Source organism: Malaclemys terrapin, chromosome 21 (genome assembly GCF_027887155.1).
Source record: "Malaclemys terrapin pileata isolate rMalTer1 chromosome 21, rMalTer1.hap1, whole genome shotgun sequence".
Taxonomy (NCBI): domain Eukaryota; kingdom Metazoa; phylum Chordata; order Testudines; family Emydidae; genus Malaclemys; species Malaclemys terrapin.
In genome coordinates, this window is record NC_071525.1 from 21,443,430 (window position 1) to 21,459,965 (window position 16,536).

Sequence of the window (16,536 nt, forward strand, 5' to 3'; positions counted from 1 at the left end):
CTGGGAGCGCACACACCCTGGCTCATCGTGAATGCAGGCATTGGGACAGGGGCCTGGTGAGTAGGGGTAGGCGGTTGATGAGACTGATACTGGCCACCCTGTCCAGTTCTGGCGCTCACACTGCCCATAGGGTGGGGCCGAAGCAGTGAGGGGGTGGAGAAGAGCCCCCCGACCGTGCTGAGGCCAGGGGGTTGGGCAGCAGAGGGCTGTCCAGGCTCGCTGGCAGGGCGGCTCCGGGGAGAGGAATTAACTAGGGGGGTTCTGAATCCAGATGGCAGCAGCGCGAACAATCTGCTCTGGTTCAGCCGGGGGGGGCGGGGGGAGGAAGCGCCCTGCCTGGGCTGTGCAGGGGTTCTCACGCTGGTGGGTCAATGCGCCTGTCTGGACTGGCTGCCGTACCAAGGGCTGCATGGCAATATGGCTGGTGCACAGGAACGCGGAGAGCAGAGGGGTCGGTGTGATGGGACCGTGCACCCCAGGGGTGGGGCTGGGAGGCATTATTGGCAGGGCGAGCGATTCACCTGTTGCTAGTGAGCGAAAAGCGCTGACCCTTGGCTCCGTTGGGGCAGGTGAGAGCCACCCTCCAGCAGGTCAGGTGCTGCCATTGGGGATTGAGCCCTGGGTTTCTCTCAGTCATGTCTGTAGCCGAGGCCAGGCTGTTCTATGGCACAGGGCTTTCTCGCCATCTCCTGGGGCTGGGGCAGTTCCACATTGACCAGACATTGTCCCTGAGAGTGGTGAGGCTTGGCGAGGGGAAGGGACGGAGCCCGATGGGTTGCATGAGTGGGCAGTCAGGTAGTGCTAGGAATGGAGGGGTGCACAGGTTTAAGGGAGAGTCTGGTGGTGGAGGATTGAAGCACATGGAGACCAGGGCCCCTGCAGCCTGGGCTCCCTGCACAATGGGCTCAGGGCAGGATTTTACTACAAGGAATTTTTTAAAATTTATTTAATCAAAACCCCTTTTCCTGGCATGAGGTGCTTAGAATCCCCCCCCCCCCCCCCCAGCTGTTGAAGCGAATGATGGGGGTGCTGCAGTCCTGCCCCATGAATGGTACCACCGTAGTGCAGGTTGCTGCATGCAGCAGAGAATCACCCGCTTCTCCCCCCCAGAATTGTGCAAGGAGCGGTGCAAAGACATTTTGCCATCAGAATGGTGAGGAAGCCGGCGCTGCTGCCTTGAACTTCCAGGCCCCCGGTCTCCAGGCCTCCTCTCCCAAGTCCTGGCAGTAGCTCTCGGCAGCGGGGTAAGTGGCAGCACAAGGGGCAGAGCTTTGGTGTACGACCATTCCCAAGACCTGCCCTGGTGCTCCGATTGCATCTCCCCCCATTGGCTTCCAACTCCCCTTCCTGTCACAAGGTGAGGCTGTGGCCTGTCCCCACCCCAGAATTGGGTGCAGAGGGGTGAGGAGGCGGAGGCAAGGTGTGTGAGCAGATGGCCCTGACCAATGCCAGGCCTGATTGGTGGTCACCCCAAGAGCCCCCCACATGCTCTGCCGGTGCGGTGCAGGTGCCGCTCACATGCTTTGGAAGGGCCCCTGCTGTCAGGGAGCAGTCAGCCTCGGGGTACAGAGCAGCCCCGGGCGCTACACAGCCCTGCCGGGCCCTGCACCGATGACAAGCCGCATGAGGCAGGACTAGGTTGAATGGGGGTTATGACTTTTTACTGGGCTGTCCCTCAGGCCCTGAGGCCTGGCCAGACTTTTCAAAGGGCTGTCTCAGCACGTCAGGTGCTGCACACGTAAAATCCAACCCTTTGCATAACAAAATGTGGGGATTCCCAGCTGTCGCAGCCAGAAAGGGCTGGCTAACCCAGGTTGCAGAATCCCCACCCTGCAGCTGCTCTTGCAGCCAGCTCAGTGACTAGCGCCCCCTCGCCCTTTTAAAGACTCCAAGTACTGGAGAAGCGAAACCAGGATCCAGCTAGCCTGGCAGCATGTCCACAAGAGCAGCCAGGGCCAGAGGAGGGTGAACGCCCCACAAAAGCTACGTGGGATACTCAGCCCCTAGTGCAGGTGTCATCCTTACCCCACTGGAAATCGGCTTGACCCTGGAATAGGCAGATTTATATTCCTGCTGAAATGAAGGCACTAGCCCAGGGGTAGGCAACCTATGGCACTGTGCTGAACGTGGCACGTGAGCCGATTTTCAGTGGCACTCACACTGCCAGGTCCTGGCCACCGGTCCGGGGGGCTCTGCATTTTAATTTAATTTTAAATGAAGCTTCTTAAACATTTTAAAAACTGTATTTACTTTGCATACAACAATAGTTTAGTTCTATATTCTAGACTTCTAGAAAGAGACCTTCTAAAAACATTAAAAGGTATGACTGGCACGCTGTGACGGAGCAGGGAGCAGGGCAGATTTGACCTGGGAATGTTGCAGGGGGGTTGCAGTGGGGATGTGGGACTTCCCTTGAAGGAAGCTACCTGAGCTGTAACCTGAGCCAGGAACGGGGGTGGGGAGAATTAACACCTTCTGCCCGGGAGACTGGACAAAGGAGAGGAGCAGCGGGAGGGGCTGGGAGTTTAGTTTCGGTTGGGGCTGGGTGGTGCAACGCAGGGAACCCCAAGCTGGGGTCTAAGCTCCTTGAACCTCCCAGAGGGACCTACTTGAGGGGGTCTGGTCGTACCTACACGCTCTGCTTGAGACGGTGTTCCTGTCCTTAAATAAACCTTCTGCTTTACTGGCTGGTTGAGAGTCGCAGTGAATCTCGGGAAGAGGGGTGCAGGGCCCTAACTCCCCCACAATCCGCAACAACTGGTGGTAGCGGTGGGATCTACTGCACCCCGTGGACGGCGCTTCCTGCAGTAAGTGACTGGGGAGCAGTAAAACGAAGGGGGATTGACGGGGACCAGGCCTGCTGAAGAGTGGGAGAGAGACGGTTATTACCCCTGGGAGTGTGTGACCAGCGAGAAGGACTTTTGCAGTAACAGGGTCCCCCGGGGGGATCGCAGCGAGTGGTCCCAGGGGTGGAGGAGTCTGCAGCTCGACCCTGGCAGAGAGGTGGTGACCTCGAGAAGGGCTGGCACACTAGGGGGCCCCCTGGGAACTGTGGGGAGCTGTGAGCACACAGGCCGGTGAGTGGCCAGCAGGAAGATGTATGCCAAGCGGCTTAAGAGCGACCTGGTGGAGCTGTGCAAGCAGAGGCGGCTGCGCATTGGGAGGCTCACCAAAGAACAGCTCATTGCCCAGCTAGAGGCGGAAGATCGCGCGAATGAACTGATCCCTGTGTCTCAGGGAAGCAGCCTGGCAAATGCAGCGCAGGCACCAGTGTCTGTCCCAGCTGGGAGTGGTCAGCCGGCTGCTGAGGGCTTCCCGAGACCCCTCCTTCCTATGCCTAGGGGAAGGGTGGGGAGGAGCCCAGCAAATACCGAAGGCGCCGTGGCCCCCCCGGCCAGCAGGGGACCCTCCCGGCGAAGCTCGCCGGCCAGCAGAGGATCCTCCCGGCAACGTTCGGCATCCGGGGAGTGGAATTGGCTGGAATGGGAGAAAGAGCTAAAACTGAGAGAGCTGGAGGATCGTGAACAACAGAGACAGCATGAAGAGAGACAGCATCAGCGTGAAGAGAGACAGCGTCAGCAGGAACGGGAGGAGAATGAGAGACAGAGACAGGAGAATGAGAGACAGCGTCAGCATGACCTGGAACTGGCGAGATTGAAGGGCAGCGAACCCCCGGCTGCGGTGAGTGAGGGGGGACCCAGGACTGCACGGAGCTTTGATAAGTGCATCATGGCCCCATACAAGGAGGGGGAGGACATGGATGACTTCCTGGAGGCCTTTGAGACGGCCTGCGAGCTGCACCGGGTTGATCCCGCGGACAGACTCCGGGTCCTTACCCCCTTACTGGACCCCAAAGCCGTAGCATTGTACCGCCAACTGGGAGAGGCAGAGAAAGGGGACTACGAACTATTCAAAAAGGCCCTGCTACGTGAGTTTGGGCTGACTCCTGAGATGTACCGGGAAAGGTTCCGGAGTCAAGATAAAACCCCTGAGATCTCATATCTGCAACTAGCCGTCCGCATGGAAAGATACGCCAGCAAGTGGGCTGGTGGGGCCCAGACGAAGGAGGACCTGATTAAACTGCTGGTACTGGAGCAACTGTATGAGCGGTGCCAATCCGACCTGAGGCTGTGGTTGGTGGACAGAAAGCCAGAGAACCCGCGACACGCCGGGCAGCTGGCTGATGAGTTTGTAAAGAGCCGGTCAGGGGGTGGCAGGGAGGAGCCCCAAAGGAACAGGCCCGCCGCGATGCAGAGAGAGAGTCACCCTGGGACCTCCCAAAGGGGGAATATGGGGAATCCCCTCCCACGGGGAATGCCCAGCATCAGGGACAACCGACCGGCTCGAGGGGACCCACGGGACATGAGCTGCTATTACTGCGGCCGAAGAGGCCACGTTCGGGCCCAGTGCCCCAAGCTCAAAGACAGACTGAGCAGACCGAACCCGCACCGGGTTAACTTGGTAGAGGCCCAGACGGACGAGGGGCAGGCTTCTCACGCAAGAGGGGCTGGCAGCTTATCAACTGCTCAAGAGAGAGAAGGGCCCCCGGCCAGCTTCTCTGGGGGGCCAGATGCTCCGGATTCAAAGTTCTCCGTTTACAGGGTTGGCGCGGGGCTGTCCCTGCGGAGCGAGTGCCTTGTTCCCCTGGAGGTGGATGGGAAGAAAGTTTATGGATACTGGGACACGGGCGCAGAGGTGACACTGGCCCGGCCCGAGGTGGTGGCCCCAGATCGGGTGGTGCCCAACACCTTCCTGACCCTGACCGGGGTGGGCGGGACCCCATTCAAGGTTCCCGTAGCGAGGGTACACCTGAAATGGGGGGCCAAGGAGGGCCCCAAGGACGTGGGAGTGCACCACCATTTGCCCACTGAGGTGTTGATGGGGGGGGACCTAGAGGACTGGCCAAGCAGCCCCCAGACCGCCTTAGTCGTGACCCGTAGCCAGAGCCGGCGAGGGGCACTACGCCCTGACCTTGGGAAGGATGTCCCACCGGAGGCACCGAACCCTTCCCGGGTGGGGAGGGAACACCCAAGGACAGGCCGCGGGGTGGCTGGGGCTTCCGACCCAGCCGACGAGAGGGAGCAGGTCCCCATCCCTTCCCCAGCCGCCGAGTTCCAGGCCGAGTTGCAGAAGGACCCCTCCCTGCGGAAGCTAAGGGGCCTGGCTGACCTCAGTGTGGTACAGACCATGAGGAGAGGATGCAAGGAGAGGTTCCTGTGGGAGAAGGGGTTCCTGTACCGAGAGTGGGCTCCCCCGGGGGAAGTGGAGTCGTGGGGGATCAGGAGGCAGCTGGTGGTTCCCCAGAAGTTTCGCCACAAGCTACTGTACCTGGCCCATGACATCCCTCTCGCAGGGCACCAGGGGATCCGGCGCACCAGGCAGAGGCTGCTACAGAACTTCTACTGGCCCGGGGTCTTCACCAACGTCCGGCAGTACTGCCGATCCTGTGACCCCTGCCAGAGGGTGGGGAAGGCCCGGGACAAGGGGAAGGCAGCATTGAGACCTTTGCCCATCATAGAGGAGCCTTTCCAGAAGGTGGCCATGGACATAGTGGGACCTCTCAGCAAGACGACCCGGTCTGGGAAGAAATACATCCTGGTGGTGGTAGATTTCGCCACCTGCTACCCCGAGGCAGTGCCCTTATCGTCCATCGAAGCAGACACTGTGGCGGATGCGCTGCTGACCATTTTCAGCCGAGTGGGGTTCCCCAAGGAAGTCTTGACGGACCAAGGGTCCAACTTCATGTCGGCCCTACTCCGGTGCTTGTGGGAGAGATATGGGGTCCGGCACAACTGGGCCTCAGCATATCACCCCCAATCCAACGGGCTGGTGGAGAGGTTCAATGGGATGCTAAAAATGATGCTGAAAACATTTATGAATCAGCACCCGCAGGACTGGGACAAGTACTTACCTCACCTGCTGTTTGCGTACAGGGAGGTACCCCAGGAGTCTACTGGGTTTTCGCCTTTCGAACTGCTATATGGAAGGCGGGTAAGGGGGCCCCTGGACCTGATGAGAGACGAATGGGAGGGGAAGGCCACTCCTGACGGAGAGTCGGTGGTGGAGTATGTCCTGACCTTCCGGGAACAACTTGCCGAGCTCATGGGCCTGGCCAGGGAGAATCTGGCCAGAGCCCAGAGGAAGCAGAAGGTCTGGTATGACCGCACAGCACGGGCCCGCGCCTTCGCCACTGGGGATCAGGTGATGGTCCTCATCCCCGTGAGGAAAAACAAACTCCAGGCCGCCTGGGAAGGGCCCTTCAAGGTTGTCAAGCAACTAAACGAGGTAAACTATGTGGTGGAGCTGTCGAACCGGGCACACCACCACCGGGTGTACCATGTGAATATGATGAAGCCATATTATGACAGGGGGAATATGGTGTTGGCCGTGTGTGGACAGTGGGAGGGGCAGGGAGATGACCCTTTAGTAGATCTATTCCCTGGGACAAGAGTTGGCTTCCCCCTGGAAGCAATTCCCCTCTCTGATCGGCTAACCCCTGCCCAGCGAGCTGAGATCGGAGGGGTGCTGCATCTGTACCAGCAGCTGTTTTCCAACCAGCCTGGACGCACTAATCTGACTGTCCACCGGGTGCAGACAGGATCGCACCCGCCTATAAAATGCTCCCCCTTCCGAGCCACAGGGAAAACTGCTCAGGACCTGGAAAGAGAGGTCAATGACATGCTGGCTTTGGGGGTGATCCAGCCGTCTTCCAGCCCTTGGGCCTCGCCGGTGGTGCTGGTCCCCAAAAAGGACGGGTCGATCCGGTTCTGTGTGGACTATCGGAAGCTCAATGCCATCACTGTAGCCGATGCCTACCCCATGCCCAGGCCAGACGAGCTCCTAGACAAGCTGGGAGGTGCTCGGTACCTTACCACCATGGATCTTACAAAGGGCTATTGGCAAGTGCCGCTGGATGCAGATGCCAGGCTGAAATCGGCCTTTGTCACCCCTCTGGGGCTCTATGAGTTCCTGACCCTGCCCTTCGGCCTCAAGGGAGCGCCAGCCACCTTCCAGCGCCTGGTGGATCAGCTACTGAGGGGGATGGAGAGTTTTGCCGTGGCGTATATCGATGACATCTGTGTCTTTAGCCAGACCTGGGAGGACCACATATCCCAGGTTAGACAAGTGCTGGACCGACTCCAGAAGGCTGGGCTGACCGTAAAACCGGAGAAGTGCAAGGTGGGGATGGCTGAGGTATCCTACCTAGGCCACCGGGTGGGAAGCGGCTGCCTAAAGCCGGAACCAGCCAAAGTGGAGGTGATCAGAGACTGGCCCGCTCCTCAAACCAAAAAGCAGGTCCAAGCCTTTATTGGGATGGCAGGGTACTATCGGAGGTTCGTGCCCCACTTTAGCGCCATAGCCGCCCCCATCACTGAGCTGTGCAAGAAGGGGAAGCCAGACAAAGTGGTCTGGACCGAGGAGTGCCAGGAGGCTCTCCGGGCGCTGAAGGAGGCTCTGGTCAGTGGCCCAGTTCTGGCAAACCCAGACTTTGACAAGCCCTTTATGGTGTTCACCGACGCCTCAGACACAGGACTGGGGGCGGTGTTAATGCAGGAGGACGAAAAGGGGGAGAGACACCCCATCGTGTACCTGAGCAAGAAGTTGCTACCCCGGGAGCAGAACTACGCGGCCATCGAGAAGGAATGCCTGGCCATGGTGTGGGCCCTCAAGAAACTAGAGCCATATCTCTTTGGGCGTCACTTCACCGTGCACACCGACCACTCTCCCCTGACCTGGCTGCACCAGATGAAAGGAGCCAACGCCAAGCTCCTGAGATGGAGCCTGCTCCTGCAGGATTATGACATGGACGTGGTCCATGTGAAGGGACGTGACAACCTGATAGCGGACGCATTGTCCCGGAGAGGGAGCCCTGAACTTCCCCAGGTCACTGGTCAGAGTGACCCCGCTCAGTTCAGTCTCGAAGGGGGGAGAGATGTGACGGAGCAGGGAGCAGGGCAGATTTGACCTGGGAATGTTGCAGGGGGGTTGCAGTGGGGATGTGGGACTTCCCTTGAAGGAAGCTACCTGAGCTGTAACCTGAGCCAGAAACGGGGGTGGGGAGAATTAACACCTTCTGCCCGGGAGACTGGACAAAGGAGAGGAGCAGCGGGAGGGGCTGGGAGTTTAGTTTCGGTTGGGGCTGGGTGGTGCAACGCAGGGAACCCCAAGCTGGGGTCTAAGCTCCTTGAACCTCCCAGAGGGACCTACTTGAGGGGGTCTGGTCGTACCTACACGCTCTGCTTGAGATGGTGTTCCTGTCCTTAAATAAATCTTCTGCTTTACTGGCTGGTTGAGAGTCGCAGTGAATCTCGGGAAGAGGGGTGCAGGGCCCTAATTCCCCCACAATCCGCAACACACGCGAAACCTTAAATTAGAGTGAATAAATGAAGACTCGGCACAGCACTTCTGAAAGGTTGCCAACCCTTGCGCTAGCCTAACCCTGGCAAGCTCGTCCATCTGGGGAATGAGCCAAGCTTTGGGCCTCAACCACATCCTCTGGCAATGAGTTCCACAGTGAAACTAGGAGAAGCCACTTTTCCATCCCCGCCCATACCCCACTCTGGTCTATCAGTCCTAAGAATGGCCACACTGGGTCAGACCAAAGGTCCATCTAGCCCAGTATCCTGTCTTCCGACAGTGGCCAATGCCAGGTGCCCCAGAGGGAAGGAACAGAACAGGTAACATCCAGTGATCATCCCCTGTCACCCATTCCCAGCTCCTGGCAAACAGAGGCTAAGGACACCATCCCTGCCCATCCTGGCTAATAGCCATTGATGGACCGATCCTCCATGAATGTGTCTAGTTCTGTTTTGAACCCTGTTCAAAAAAGGCACTGGGGGTTTGCTCCAATTACAGCAGAGGGTCCTGGCCCTCAGGCCAAGCCTCTCACAGCAGCAGGCAAAGCCTCAACTGGCACTAGCACCCCTGGCCCTGTACCACGCTGGGCTGCGCTGCCTTGGTACAGATTGTCCGGCGCAGACAGGAACGCCAAGGAGGCAGTGGGTGGGAGAACCTCTGGGAGGGCTGCGGAAACATGCTGCTGACAGGAGAGCAGTCACCCCATGCACCCTCCAGTAACCACATCCTGTCGCCGGTTGTGTAACCAGCCAGCCTTGCCCCTCTTGGCGGAGCCGGGAAAGGGAAGTGAGAGGGGCACAGGGCAGCTGTGCAGCCCATCCCCTGCCTGTCTCTCTCCCTGCACTGCCGGCTCAGCCCAGCTCCCCAGAGCCAGCCGGCCTTGCTCCTCCCTGCTGCAGCACTTTGACCCACTGAGCCTGGAGAACATGGCCCAGCCGTGACTCCCCCGTGAGCTGAGTGGGCGGCGCGGGGAGGTTACTGGCGGGTAAAGCCCTGTATCCCTGCTCCAGCTGGGGGTGGAGTGTGCTGAGTGCCCCGGCCCCACTGGGGTCACAAAGTGAGACTCAGCGCTGGGTCAGACAGTCTGTGATAAGGCAGGGTCAGCACTGCGGCAGGAGAAGGGTGGCCAGGGCTAATGGGGGAAGGAGGAGACACTTGTACCAGGGCCCTGAGCTTGGGGGACCCCAAAACATCTGCAATCGAGTGAAATGGATGGGGCCTCAGCCCGCATGTTGTGCCTGGCCAGTGACGCAGGCCACGAAGGTGGGGGCCAGGATCAGCCATCCCTGCTCCTTGCTGCCTCGATGTGGCCATAATGCCGCAGCCTTGGCACTGCGCCGGCCGCTCCTGTGAGCTGGGCCTGGTGGACTCTGGCCAGGCCAGGCTGTTTCAGTGCCACGTTGGAGGGTGAAGTGGATGGGCCAGGAGGGAACCAAAGGACACTTTGTGATAAGGTCCCAGGCAGGTGGGGGGGGGGACGGGATGGGGGGGTGAGGAAGGAGAGGGGAGGGGAGGGGCGGAGAGCTGGCTGTGGCGGGAGGGCAGACAATATCAGGGCATGACAAGCCAATGGGAAAGGCTAGGAGTCTAACCCTAACCCTAACCCTAACCCTAACCCAGTTTACACCAGCAGAGAATCTGGCCCAGGATGACTTGGCTGCGGGCAGCTGCTCTACTCCCATAGCCAGGCTAGGCTCAGTCTGGGGGCAGGACGGGGCTCCAAGGATGTCGCCCTGGATTACAAACCTAGCAGAGGTACGCCCCACGCCTTAGCACTCTGCTCTGACTGGCTGCCCCTGCAGCCCTGTGACAGGGGCTGGCCAGGCCTTGAGAGGAGATAAGAGGGAATTCTCTGTGGTTATTGCCTGTCCCTGGGTACCAGGTGCAGTGCAGCAGGAGGGCCTACTGCAGGAGACAGGGACCTGGCAGCCGGCAGAGCAAGGTAAGGCCAGCCACAGCTTGGAGAGGGGCTGAGTAGCTTGGCTGCTTGGCGCAGGTCTCATGGAGTCGCTGCTGGACTCAGGCAGGATATAAATGCTGTTGGTTTGTGCGGAGAACGGCACCTCGTGGTGGGGTGGGTCCCTCAAACTGGGGCTCAGGCTGTCCGGGCAGAGCCACCCTGTTCTTCAGCGCTGGCAATACAAGGGGCTGTGGATCCCAAACTGCTCAGCCCCTCGCATGCTACTATGGGCCCTCCTGAAAAGCCAGACACTTATTTTGGTGCCTAATCGGGGGCCGCGCTTTCTGGGCATCCTGGCACCCGAGTGCCCAGTTCACCCCACACTGTTGTTTGCATCAGGGTAGAATGCTGCCATCCCGGGGCGTGGCATTTTGCCCTTTGCACAGGTATAAATGGTGCCCGGTGACCAAGGCCAGCCCCAGCAGAGAGAGCTGCTTTCACCCCCAGGCAGGGGGGTGGTTCCCTCTGGGTCCTTGTGACCCCAGATTTACAAGGAGCTGTTGGGTGGGAGAAGGCCCCTGGAAAGATTTTAAAGCAACACTTTTGAAAGACCCCCCCACACCCCGTGTCTAAACCCAGCTATGATCGATTAACCCTCCCCCCCAATGATTCTAATCAAGGCTGCAGAGCTTTTGGTTCAATTATTCACTGCCCACCACCCCCCTGGGACTGACTCTGTTTCCCCTCCTGCCCGAGCCCAGGGGCTGCAGCCAGGGATTCCCCGCAGTCGCCTCCAGCACTGGACTAGGATGGCAGAAAGCTTGTGACCAGGTGCGAGGGTAACGCGTGACAGGAGGTGCTGGCGGCAGGGCCGTCAGAACCCCCATCCCAGTCTGCTCCCCCTCTGCTCTAACCCTCTTTCCTCCATCGCACCAGGGTCTCAGGGAGCTCCCAGCATGAAGCGTTTCGCCCTCGTCCTGATGCTGGCCGTCCTGGCAGGTGAGTGCATCTTGGTGCAGGCCTGCCCCTGCCCCACTAGGGAAGCCCCATAAGGGATCCTCTGCCTGGGATCCTACACTTAGTTACCCAGCGGCCTCGAGCCCACAGACACATCTAGAGCCCACGCACGCAGGGAGAGAACTGGGAGCTGGGACTTGTGGTAAATACACTGGGCTGGGGCTCAGGACTTCTTGGTTCAGTTCCCTGCTCTGCTGCAGATTCCCTGGGTAGCCCTGGAGATGCTCCTGAATCTCTCTGGGCCTCAGCTCCCATCTGTAAAATACGGAGAATAATCCGGCCTGTCTCTATTAGGACAGCTATTCAGGGCAGGGGCCATCTCTCACTGTGTGTGTGCAGCACCCGGCACGGTGGGAAGCCCCGGGCTCGGCCGGGGTCAGGGCGGCCCCCGGCGCGGTGGGGAGCCCTGGGATCGGCCGGGGTCAGGGCGGCCCCCGGCGCGGTGGGGAGCCCTGGGATCAGCCGGGGTCAGGGCGGCCCCCGGCGCGGTGGGGAGCCCCGGGCTCGGCCGGGGTCAGGGCGGCCCCCGGCGCGGTGGGGAGCCCCGGGATCGGCCGGGGTCAGGGCGGCCCCCGGCACGGTGGGGAGCCCCGGGCTCGGCCGGGGTCAGGGCGGCCCCCGGCGCGGTGGGGAGCCCCGGGCTCGGCCGGGGTCAGGGCGGCCCCCGGCGCGGTGGGGAGCCCCGGGCTCGGCCGGGGTCAGGGCGGCCCCCGGCGCGGTGGGGAGCCCCGGGATCGGGCCGGGGTCAGGGCGGTCCCCGGCGCGGTGGGGGCTCCTGATTTCCAATAAGAACCTGAAAATTTCCCAAAGTGACTCTCATAAAGCCACATGGGGAGTCGATTGCAGAGCCTGGAATTGGCCCAGGAATCCTGAGCTCCGGCCCCTCCTTGCAGAGCAAGGTAGCTCTGTAGAGTCCCGTCTCTGAGTCTCCCCAGGGTGGGTCTGCGGCCTCCAATGACAGGGTCTTGCTGGGGATTTCTGTCACCCCACAGGCAGCCAGGCCTCTCTCCTCAGCGATGAGCCCACACCGAGGTTGGAGCAGGTCCGGGAAGCCTTCTGGGAGTACGTGGCAAAAGCTGAGAAAATCAAGGAGCTGATCCGTAAATCTGAGCTGGGCCGGAAGCTCAAGTGAGAACCCGGCACTGACTTGTGGGGGGAGCCCTACCTTGCGGGCTGGGAGCCTCCCATCCTCCCCATGGACCCAGAGCAGATGGGGGAGGTTAGTCGCCCCCCTGACTGCAGCCCCCACACCTCGGCTTCCGGGCTCAGCAAACTCCGGCCCTCACCGGGATCCTCTGAGTCAGAACTGAGCCCATGTCCAGGATGACAGGGCCCCGTGTCCCCACCCGGCCACCCCTCTGAGCCGCCAGTCCCCTGCCTTGGGGCTGGATCGGAGCCAGAGCCCATAGAAGGGAAAGGCCTCCGTGTCTCATTCCCCACCCCTCTGAGTCAACCAGACCCCCGCCTAGGGCCAGATCAGAGCTAGAGCCCCATAGAGGGGCAAGGCCCCATGTCCCCCATTCCCCTGGGCCAGCCAGTCCCCCCGACCCTGGGGCTGGATCGGAGCCAGAGCCCCATAGAGGGGCAAGGCCCCATGTCCCCCATTCCCCTGGGCCAGCCATTCCCCCCGACCCTGGGGCTGGATCGGAGCCAGAGCCCCATAGAGGGGCAAGGCCCTGTCCCCCATTCCCTTCTCATCCGCTCCCCCGTCCCCACAGCAGCCGCGTCAGCCACAGCCTGTTGGCTGCCTACAGCTATGGCACAGAGGTGCAGAAGCAGCTGCCCGCTGTGGCCCAGGAGCTGGTGGCCAAGCTGAGCAAGGACATGGACCTGCTGGTGCAGAAGGTTTCCGGGGACCTGCGGGAGCTGAACCAGAAGGTGCAGCCATCCATTGCGGAGCTGCAGAAGAGCGTGGAGGAGCTGCAGGCTGGGCTGGCGCCCTATGCCGAGGGGCTGCTGGAGCAGCTGCACAGCCAGCTGGGTCCCTACGCCCAGGACCTGCAGGGGCGGCTGGGCTCCCTCTGGGCCTCCTTCCTGCAGCACTTCCAGTGAGGGGCCTGCGCTGGTGGGGAGATGGGAACACAGAGCCAGGCGGGCGAGGGGTGAGACACAGACCCCATCCATCCATGGAGCCCATGGGACTGGGAGCACAGACCCCATCCATGCACGGAGCCTTCAGGGGTCACAGGTGCTCGAGAGGGGGCAGCCTCCTCTCTAAGGGCCCCTGACATGCCCAGGGTCCCTGTCCCATCACCCCTAGTCACTCCCTGTGTCTGTAACAACCTCCCAGGAGCTCAATAAACCACCTGCTGATTAATCACCCCCTGTGCTGCTGCTGCTGCATCCCTGGGGGAGGGGAGCAGCTCTTATAATCCAGCTCGGGGCTTTGCCCCAGGCAGGGTCGTGCAGCCCCGCTCCGTGAGGGAGAACGGGCTCTTAGCCAAGCGACGGGTGGGGCGCAAGCCAGGGGCATGATCATGGACATGTGACGGGGGGAAATAGGGCCGTCTCCTGGGTGGGGCCTTTCCCCTTCGAAACTCCCCCCACGATGATCCCCGTAAGCCTCTCCCCTAGGGCTTGTGCTATCTCTGCCCTGCTGTGACCTCCCGATAAACAGCTCTGCCCAGTGTTACTCACCAACTTTCCTCACCATGCTGTCTGCAGTGCAGGCCCACTGGGGCTGGCACTGCCTGTGAGCGGGAGCCCCCCCCCCCCACTGAGCCTCCCCACTGCTCCGCAGCACAGGTCCCCAGCACTGCATTGGAGCCAGCACTGCCTGTGAGGGGGGAGCGCCTCCTACTGAGCCCCCCACACATACTCTGTCATGACATTTTTTCCCTTTAACTTTGCAAATCCGAGGGTCTGTGGGCAGGGGGCGAGATTGCCCTGCTAACAGTGACTCTGCTGTTCAGGCATCCTTCGGGGGGGGCGATCATTGCTGCCAGTGGCATAGGTGGGATGGGGAATGGGCCACCAGCTCTGATCCAGCCCAGGGGCAGGGAAGTGGCTGGCTCAGGGTGGCAGGGAATGGGACATGGGCCTTTTCCCTCTAGGCGGCGCGGGCGCTGAGCTGTCAGAAGGATGGGGACTGGCTGATGCAGGGGAGGGAATATGGCACCTTTTACATCCTGGGGGCTCCAGTGCTAAGCCTGCCCAAGGGCGGGGGATGGAGGCTGGGGGTGTCACAGGACGTGGCTCCTCTGTGGGACACTGCACGGACACCCGGGGTTGTGCCTTCACCACCCCCTTTTATTTTAAGTGCCCTCCTCCATTTCTACAACAATCCCCATGCGCCAGCCCAGACAGCACAAAGCACGCTTCTCGGCCCTCTCCCCAGGCCCTCCCTTGAGGCCTCTGTGTTACTGGATCGACTTTTTGTGGGCCCGGCGCCAAACATATTGGTGGCCCCCATGTGGTTGTGATGAACCCCTTCCAGATATGGGCCTAGCGTGACAGCACCATTGATGCCATAGCAAATGTAAAAAGAAGAACAGGAGTACTTGTGGCACCTTAGAGACTAACAAATTTATTAGAGCATAAGCTTTCGTGGACTACAGCCCACTTCTTCGGATGCATAGTCTCTAAGGTGCCACAAGTACTCCTGTTCTTCTTTTTGCGGATACAGACTAACACGGCTGTTACTCTGAAACATAGCAAATGTGGTATTGCCGGGATGGGAATGAAAACATTTATTCAAAACCAAAATAAGATGTTTGAAGCCAAACTGCGACCTCCACTCAGCCCATAGAGAACAAACTGGGCTAACACCAATGTACGCAGAACACCACTGAATTTGGTTTGTGTGTGTGTGGGGGGGGAGTTGTTTGTTAGTTTTTTTGTTTTTTTCTTTAAACACTCAGGGCCTGCTTAGGACCCTGAACACAAGTGCTTAATTAGCACACTTATGAGCGGTTTCAGAGTAACAGCCGTGTTAGTCTGTATCCGCAAAAAGAACAGGAGTACTTGTGGCACCTTAGAGACTAACACATTTATTAGAGCATAAGCTTTCGTGGACTACAGCCCACTTCTTCGGATGCATATAGAATGGAACATATATTGAGGAGATATATATACACACATACAGAGAGCATAAACAGGTGGGAGTTGTCTTACCAACTCTGAGAGGCCAATTAATTAAGAGAAAAAAAACTTTTGAAGTGATAATCAAGCTAGCCGAGTACAGACAGTTTGATAAGAAGTGTGATAAGAAGTTTGATAAGAACTTATGAGCCATATTAATCCCGGCTGCAGCAGTCAGTGGTGTCGCACCTGCATCCCCCTCCCACCTCCTCCACCCAAAGTTATGTTTCCTAAATACATGTTTTGAAAGCTGCATTCTCTGCTTTGGTACAATAATGTTTACAAACCTTTGGGGTGGGGAGGAAAATTGCTGGTGCCCATCTTTTGCAGAGAAAAAGGGCCACTGAAATACACACACTTTACTACAAAGGCTACCACAATCCAGCCTCAAGTTCCTACCCCAATCTTCACCCCTGGGCTCTCCTCCCATCCCTCCTACTGTCCCCATACCACACAACTAACCCCCTAACAAAAGCTCTCCTCAATCTCCCTGCTATTGCCCACTCCCTACCCACTTTCACCTCAGGGCTGTCACCTCCCTCTCTTCTACTACCCCCCTTCTACACACACACACACACACACACACACACTCTGAGCCAACCCCCACCTTCAACCCAGACTTTCCCCTCCCTCCCTCCCTCTGCCCCCTGCCCCCTGCCCCACCAACCCCCACCTTAACACCCTGCTTCTCCTACATCCCCCACACGGAGTCACCACCAGCTCCCCCATCGCACCCGGACTTGCCCCACAACTGCCCCTTTCCCCCAAAACTGGGCGGCACCTCCTCCCCTCCCTGGAGTGCAGGGAGGTAGTTTCTTGGCATTCCCACTGGCAGGGGGCGTGGCAGCCAGCACTGACAAGTCCCTCTGTCACTGCCCCCCCTGCTCCCAGGCACCACAGACAATCCATGTGTGAGGGGGTGCTGAGGAGGTGTGAGGGGAGTGCAGGGTCAGGGCAGGGCCAGGGGCTCAGGAGGGGGGTGCAGGGGTTAGGGTGGGCAGGGGGCTGCGGGGTGGGCTGGGGTCAGGGGTGTGCTCACGCAGGGGGCTGGAGGGGGTTGCAGGGGTTAGGGTGGGCAGGGGGCTGCGGGGTGGGCTGGAGTCGGGGGTGTGCTCACGCAGGGGGCTGGAGGGGGTATGCCCCAATTCCAGCCCCTTCCCCTAGGCCTCACCCTGGCTTGT

General features: G+C 59.9%; 1 protein-coding gene across 1 annotated transcript; it reads left to right on the plus strand.

The window, feature by feature from the left end:
- Nucleotides 1–10,010: 10,010 nt before the first annotated feature.
- LOC128826842 (apolipoprotein Eb-like) lies at nucleotides 10,011–13,595 on the plus strand (the record flags this gene model as incomplete). The annotated part of the gene is made up of 4 exons (XM_054010346.1): nucleotides 10,011–10,113; nucleotides 11,195–11,257; nucleotides 12,268–12,403; nucleotides 12,994–13,595. Coding segments are annotated over 4 exons (636 nt in total), but the record flags the coding sequence as incomplete, so codon positions are not given.
- Between the last annotated feature and the right edge of the window lie 2,941 nt (nucleotides 13,596–16,536).